Source organism: Falco peregrinus, chromosome 3 (genome assembly GCF_023634155.1).
Source record: "Falco peregrinus isolate bFalPer1 chromosome 3, bFalPer1.pri, whole genome shotgun sequence".
Lineage (NCBI taxonomy): Eukaryota > Metazoa > Chordata > Aves > Falconiformes > Falconidae > Falco > Falco peregrinus.
In genome coordinates, this window is record NC_073723.1 from 96,119,624 (window position 1) to 96,127,485 (window position 7,862).

At 40.0% G+C, this 7,862-nt stretch overlaps 1 protein-coding gene across 1 annotated transcript in view; it reads right to left on the bottom strand.

Annotated features, from left to right (window-relative positions):
- The window catches only part of LOC101916540 (orofacial cleft 1 candidate gene 1 protein homolog), an 81,848-nt gene extending 75,592 nt beyond the window's left edge, over nt 1–6,256 (bottom strand). The window contains exons 1-2 of the mRNA XM_005239092.1: nt 6,245–6,256; nt 1–33 (exon numbers count right to left, since the gene is read on the bottom strand). The exon at nt 1–33 is cut by the window's left edge and continues 34 nt beyond it. Coding sequence (XP_005239149.1) covers nt 1–33; nt 6,245–6,256 — 45 coding nt within the window. The remainder of the gene's footprint in view (nt 34–6,244) is intronic.
- Nucleotides 6,257–7,862: the final 1,606 nt, after the last annotated feature.

Below are 7,862 nucleotides of genomic sequence, written 5' to 3' on the forward strand. Positions count from 1 at the left end.
CTTAGTTTGCTTCAGAGCCTTCTGCTGGAACTTCTGGAGGGAAATTGTTAAATGAATAAATTAGCTAAAGAACGAAGATCATCCTTTATGATCCACAACTAACACAGTATTTTAAATATGGGATGGCATTGAAATGTCATTTAATTTACATCTCTGCTAAAGGGGTCAAACACTAATTGAACAACAGAAGTGGAAGAATTAAATAAAATAGAAGAAAAGTTAAAACAAATGCCAAATGAAGGTCACATTAAAATACTTTGTTTTTTCCCATTTTTAATTAATGCAAAGAAACCTCAACAAATGAAGAACATTATAAGACTTGTCTTTACAGTATGCATTCAGCAGCAACTGCTTTATTTCACTTGCAGAACTGCAGCATTTCATTTAGAAAAGTTTGGTTATGCAGCGTATTTATAGACAGACTTCCCTGACATCCCCTGTTCTTTTCTTTTCTAGGTCCACTTACATAATCAGCGTGCTTCTTCATCACAGAGCAGCTAAAAACGAACAAGTTCTACCCTTTCATACGAGGCAATAAAATAAAAATAACCCCAAAACAATTTACAACAGGATGTCGCAAAAGAGAGGTCACAGCCCAGGGCAGAGGGGAAGCAGGACTCATTACAACAATGAAAAGTTCGTTTAATATTAGAGAGATGTCAACAATGGTTACAGTGAAAACAAATAGCAGGAGATCTTGGAGGACCTAAACTCTGACGAGTTCCATGTTATATTCCTGTGGGAAAGCAAGGCTCAAAAACATGTGGTCACATATTCCACCAGGAAGACCCAAGCACTAAACATTGTCCTTGCATAACACCTTGGGCAGCGTTAGCAGGAGTCACGTGTGGGCTAGTGCGTGGCTACAAACCCCTGTAACAGACACGAACAGTCCAAGCAAGCAAAGAATACCTAAATCAAACCACATCAAGGGGTATTAATCAAAGCCAAAACCAAAGTAAGAAAAGAATTCAGACCCATTTGTTTTCTAATGTCATGTGACAGCTTCCAAAAACAGCATTATTTTTTCAAGCCAGTTGCTTAATTGTCCAGTGATAAAGACCACTCCTGGCGACACAGCTCCTGAAAACTGTCAATACAGAGGGATTAATTACAAGACCCATTGAAAAATGGCAATTTTTATAGCATCCATCTTTCCTGTTTGATTGTGGGTGTCAATTTCCAGTAAAAAAAACAGCACTTGCAGCAGACAATCAATAAATCTGTCCAAAATAACTGAACCATACAATAGACAGATTAAAATAGATGTTAATATCCTCAGATATATACACACACACACGCATATATGTTATTCTGAAAACAGTGGACTTCCTCTAAATTAAGTCTATTATCCTACTAAAAAGAAAATATGCATAAAAATGACCAGACACATTCTGAAAGCTACAATAAATAAATACTGTAACAGAAATAATTCCTACAAGTCACATGCAGCACAACTGAATGTCATGATAATTTTGACAGAAGTTCAATGGGTTCAGAAATTCAGTCTACTGCTTCTGATTTTTTTCCCAACTGAAAAATCTTTCAAAAAAATACATATTCGTTCATTTAGTATCTTTAGAATGTTACCCCTTTTCCAATATTAAAGCATTGCTGCATTTCTGCATACCATAAAATTTTAATTGAGTCAGTTTTAAAGATTCCAGCAGTATTTGTAACACTGCTGTGTGGTAATTATTCTTATTATGCTGCATATAATCACCACACAAAATCTTAAACTTAACTTTAACAGCTAAAGAAAACAACATCTAGACAAGAATTCTGGGACAAATCTCCAACTGGTGTAAATCAGTTTACATCTGTAACTTTGACAGAATTAAGATGATCTGCATTATATGCTATGTATTCCTTCCGCACACTAGATTTCCCTAGCAAAACCAATTGCAGGCTGTATTGGCCATAGCCAACTGTCAATTGCTACAGTCTGCAAAATGCATAAGCTCCTTTCACAACAAGAAAAAAAGTATTCCTCCTCCCCCACATCTAATAAAGATGCAGAGTATGGTTTGATGTTTTGGAGTGTGTGTGTGTGTCTATCTCGCAGTTTTTTGTTTGGGGGGTTTCTTTGGTTGGTCAGTTGTTTTGTTATGTTTTTTTTTTTTTTTTAAGTATTCACTATAGTTAACACCAATTTATTTTTTTTTAGGGACACAATAGACTACATTCTTTGACACTTCACTCATACAAACACAAATAATTATTTTTAAGTAGTTGATATAACAGAGTTGTGACTCCTACTTACTTACAAAAAATGATGTTCTCATCCCTTAACGTGATCAAGTTTTGAAAAGGTGCCTTTCATGAGTTCGTATTTTTCGAATGAAAGCAATGCCTGATTTTCAACAGCACAGAGGAATTCTTCCAGGATTACTTCTCAACATAACTGAATAACTGAGTATTTTGGTGGTGGCCTTTGTTTAATCAATACATGTTCTTGTCACTTTGTGCTTCAGAGAAAATTAGAAGACATTTTCCTTTCATACCTATCTCCAGCCAGTTTCCTCATCCTTGTCTCTTTTACACATGAGCACTTTTAAGTAGTGTAAATTACACTCTTTCCCCCCACCCTTCTCTTCGTTTTAGGTTACCTTCCCCAGCCCCCCTACCCTTATGACACTTTGCCTTCTCATCAGAGAACAGGTAGGAAATTATCCAGCTGCATTTTATATTCATTCTATCATTAGTCACTACTAGTTAATATATGTATTTATGCAAATTTATGTCTAAAGCAATTGTTCTTTAATCAGTTCACATGTACCTGCAAAACTTATGTTTCCAATAGCAAATTAAATAAAATCATTTCAGTGAGCACTTGCCATATTTGCAGGCAAAGTCCAGTTGTGTGAGCATACCCAGACAAAGGTACGTGAATGCACATCTGTACAGAAAGCGCCATTCTAATTTTAGTACATTATCCAAAAATAAGCATAAAAAAGCACTCCTACAGAGAAGTGAAGTTACACCACTTGAAGCCAGAACCTCAAGTGACACAAAGGCTGTGCAGGTTTACACCTGCGGTGGAGGTGGTCCAGCTTGCATCCACAAATATACACGTCAGACCTGTCCATCCACCACCAGCACACAGAAAGGGGATGTCCTTTGCTTGCAAAGTCAAGTTTAAAGGGTGATGTTGCTGCTGATAGCAACGTATCCTATCTCAAAGCTCCACCACGGTTAGTGAAAAATAAAAAGTCTTGCCTTTTAACTTTTTAAAAAAAAAAAAAAAAATGCCTTTTTACCTGGAGTGTGCTGCATTACAGCAAAGGCACAGGGAATTAGAATTGTCTGAGCACAGTGCAGACTAATCAGTGTGCCATTCAAAAAGTGACCTAAACCTTTAAAATGCCTTTTTGCATGCCGTCATCATTAAAACGCACCGCCTGCTTTCCGATACCAATTGAAACAAAGGAAAACCGGGAATACCAGAAACCACTGCACTCGGGTCTGAGGAGAGCAGCGAGCACCACAACAACAGCAGCAGCAACAGTGAGGGAAAAAAACCCTCATTTATAACCAGTGACAACTAAAACCTATGAAGTTTTTAAAAGAATGTGATTGTTGTCAAAAGGAATTGGGTACAACAATGCTGCGTTCAGCTCTGGTTCCACTCAAAGCTGTGGCTGAGGGGCTCTGGGAAAGCTGCTGGAAGGCTGGTGGGCACAGACCAGCAAGAAAGTGAATTTTGCATACTGTACGGATCATCGCTCAGTTCAGGGCAGTCATATTGAATCTGTGATCAACCAATTGTGCTTCATGAAACCGTCAGCCCTCATTTATGTCTAGCTGTTTTCTTCTGTCCTGCTGTAAACAAGCTCTGCTCTGAGCTGTCTCCCTACCCTTATCTGCTTACGAAGATCACACAGACAGACCTCATCAGCAGCCTTAGAGTTAAAGTTAAAGTTACTGCTTCCAGACAGCAGTCCCCATGCAAGCTGGAAGTCAAAAAGAAGAGCAACTTTGGAATGACAGAGTTTTAGTTCCTTTTAGGAAATGCATACCTTAGATTCATACACATACTGGCATGTTATGTCTCTTTCATGAAATTAAATTAGGTGTTCCTAATATGAACAACTGTTTCTAACATCAGCAAACTAGCTCAGCAGATTCATCCATGGGGTTTTTTGTGGGTTGGTTGTTTGGTTGGTTTTGTTGGTTTGTTGTTGGTTTTGTTTTTTTTCCTTTGGGGCCTTGTTTGAATACAGCCAAAAGAGAAGTAGCTGGAAATATTGTCAATCTGGTAGGGCTCCAAGAACCTAATAATGCCTGAAATGCTCTAAGGAGTGTAATGATGGTAAACAGGAACAGGTATGTTGGCTTCTGTTCTCATTCACTTCAGCGAGAGCATTAGCCTTTCAACATAAAGCAGAGCACAGTTTTCAAAGAACGATCCTCTCACATAAAAAAGGATGGAGCCTTACTAAAAATAAATTCCTCTATGAACGTGCACACACAAACCCGTTAGTTGGTATTTACAGCATTTAATTCTTGCAACCAGCTGCTAAGTCCCAGTTAAGGCTTTCCTTTATGCAGCTGGAGCTGGAACCTTTTTCTTTCTCCAAGCCTATTACTTTGTCTATTTAAGGGATGGCAGCCAAAGAGAACCAGCTTGTAATTTGCACCTGTCTGCTTTAAGCACTCCATGTTAGATTTTGCAGAGAGCAAACTCTTCATTGCTAATGAGAATGACACTTAGTAGGGTCAAACGTATTTTTTTAGCTGACTCTGCAGCAATTAAAAAAATAAATAAACAAGTACCCACCTCATTTAAGCCCACTCCAGCTAGAGAACGAGGCTAAAGGAAAAAAAAAAAAAAAAAAAAAAAAGAGCAGCTCGGTGTGTAGGTGGAAGATGTAACCACATGTGTCTAGTCTAATGCAATATCAGGCACAGCAAGGCATGACTGAACCTGTGCGCTGCCCGTGCAGGAGCACGCGGGCAAGCTTTTGACTCTTGCCCTATAAAATTCAGAATTATTTCAGCAAATGGCCACATGCAAAGAATCCTTCTGAATTTCTACATACGGGGCTGCCTTTTGAGAACTCACAGTACACTTTGCTACCTACAGGGTCAGATCTATGAGCAAATTTCTCTGAGAAATGCACGCTTTGCTCCCGATCCAGAGGTGTGCAAGTGTTGCCATGTGGAGACACACTAGCTGGGGTGTAAAGCAGTGAAGGCGTACGTCAAGGTGTACAAAAATCATTATTATTATTTATTATTATTATTACTTTACATAAACTACCTCAGCATGTTTGCTTCTTGCTAGAAAAGGAGCTTTCAGTCAACTGTGGTATCATTTACAATTGCATTGAAAGAAACAACAATTTCAGGGGCGTATTAGTTTAGTTAACTAAGTAGTCGTCTTTTCCTTGCTTGCTCTTAAAATAGAAAAGCCCTCAAAAAACTCAAGCAGCACAGCTGATGACAAGAACAGAAGTGCTGGGGAAAAAAAAATAGAAGGGAAGTAAAACAAAGTAAAACATACAATTTATTAAAGAAAACATTGGTGCTGCATTTTGATTTCAGAAATTGTCCCCATTTGTACTTCCTGTTTAAACAATAACTAACATGATGATGGGTTAAATGAAGTTGAGATTGTCACAAACATGGCCTCACTAGTAATTAATGTAGTTTAATATGGTTGTTGGCACACATCTCACATGACAGATAATGTTCCAACATGTCACTGATAGGACCTTTCAGCACAGCTTTAGGAGATCTACCAGGCATTGCTGAGGTTGGTTAGGTCAAAGGGTTGAACCATGTGTAATTCAGAACAGAGGAGGTCCCACGGTCACTCCACAAAAACAATTACACTACTTATTTCGCTCCATCCCTTGCCCGAAATTCACAAGCCTCACAGTTTCAGTGCAGTCAATCTCACTCTGCCCTGGGGCTATGAGCCACATGAAAATATGTGGTGCTGTGTTTATAAATCTAATCAAAAATAGAAACAGTAGACAAGCACAATGAGGTCCTACTATGGATCATGGGAATTCTCTAAATTCTGAAGGCACTTTTGTTTAACTTCTGCGGGCCTTCTCCTACCACTACATTGTCTGGTACTCTCGTTAATCATCCCCTTGACTTGTCAATGATATGAAGGAGACTACACGTCTGCTGACTTCCCTCCCATGACACTACAAATAATATTATGAAATAGCAATGCTAGGACTAGCCCCTTTAATTTTTATGTTTTAAAGCATGGGTTTTCTTCACTTACCTCTTTCTCCATGCCAGCCTGCCCTTTCTCAGACCTGCAAGCAGAAAACACTTCCTCCTGCAACAAAGGAGAGGGAGAGCATCTGAATTTTCAGCCCGCACACAGTCATTAATACCCTTAGGTTTAACACACAGGCTTGCAGAGCACCAGCCTAGAAACCTGCCAGGATGGGAGGTCTTTTCCTGCTGCAGTCCCTGCTCCTGTCTTGCCAAAGAGCAAAATACTGTTCCTTCACTTATCTTTTTGAAAAGAACCTTGCATCAGTTCACATTAAAATACCCAACAAACCAGGATAGACAAGAAAAGCATAGTTTAAGCTCGGATGAAATAACATGAACAAAGATGTGGTTTGGAGTGGAAGTAGCCCAGAAGCAGGTAATTCCTACCCCCAGGCAGTAACTACCAAAACAACACAGAATTTGCTGTGGAATACACCTAACTTGAAGATTACAATACCAAAGCTGCCAGAGTCGGGAATGCTTCTGTGACCCTGCATTTACATCAGTCCCACTAGCACCTCTCTCCCTGCACCGGAATTTCCATTCAAAGGATGGAATTATCCTCTACTCTGAGGTTATAACCATTAAGCAAACATACAATAACTTCACAAGTTACAGATCACATCAGCAAAAATGCCTCGATTTTATACTTTTGTCTCTATGTGGGGAAAAAAAAATATTCATTCAAAACGGCTAGACAGGTTGCCCCTGCACTCACCAATGTCAATAGGAAAACTCCATCTGACTCTGCAGTCGCAGGACCTGAACCACAATGAATAGAAAGATTCTTCCTTTGCCAGCTTTTCCCTTCTGCATTTATACAAACACACATTTGGATTATTTTGCAGAGCCTGAAAACAAAACAAGGCTTGGAACAATTGAAAAGATCCCTTTAGAGACCCTCAGGAGCTATAATTGACCTTCTGGGTCAGAAGATGCCCTGTACAAAGTACATGTTTGGCCCCAGTTGAGGAAACTCTCTCTCCTGAGGGCACCAGGCAAAGAAGTGCTTCATTCTAAGTACGCACTGAAGTTTCATTGAAATCCCTACAATGGACAGTGGACAGGGCCACAGATTCACTGGGGAGAAAGGCTGCTTTGTCACTCTGGTTGCTCAGTAATGAACGAAGGGCTGAGCTCCTGCCCAAGCCTCGCTGACGCTGAAAGCCTACTGACCTTTGCCATTGCTCCTCGATTTTGGTGCCCTCCTTGGGGTGCCAAGGCCATTGCAGCATTGACGGGGGCTGCAATTCTGGCAACTGCTGCTCCTCCTGCAGCCAGCCCTTCCCAGACGGTGTCGCAGAAACCATGCCCGACCTCCGCTGCTCCACAGCACTCAGATTTTGAAAATAAAACCCCACTGAGATCACACAGGTAGGCTCAGGTTAAGTATCTAGTCATTGTATGGCTCAGAAAATAACTCCAGAACCCCCATTCCAAAATCTGGGATGGGTTTCCTGGCCAAGGTCATATGTGCATCACTTTTTCAGCTGTTGCTCTAATCTGATTGCACATCCACTGAACACAACAGGTAACTAGTTTTGATCCCAATGGCATGGCACGCTCCTTGTTATGACTCAAACGGGAGCAGCAAAAAAGAACCTGTATGAACCAGAGAC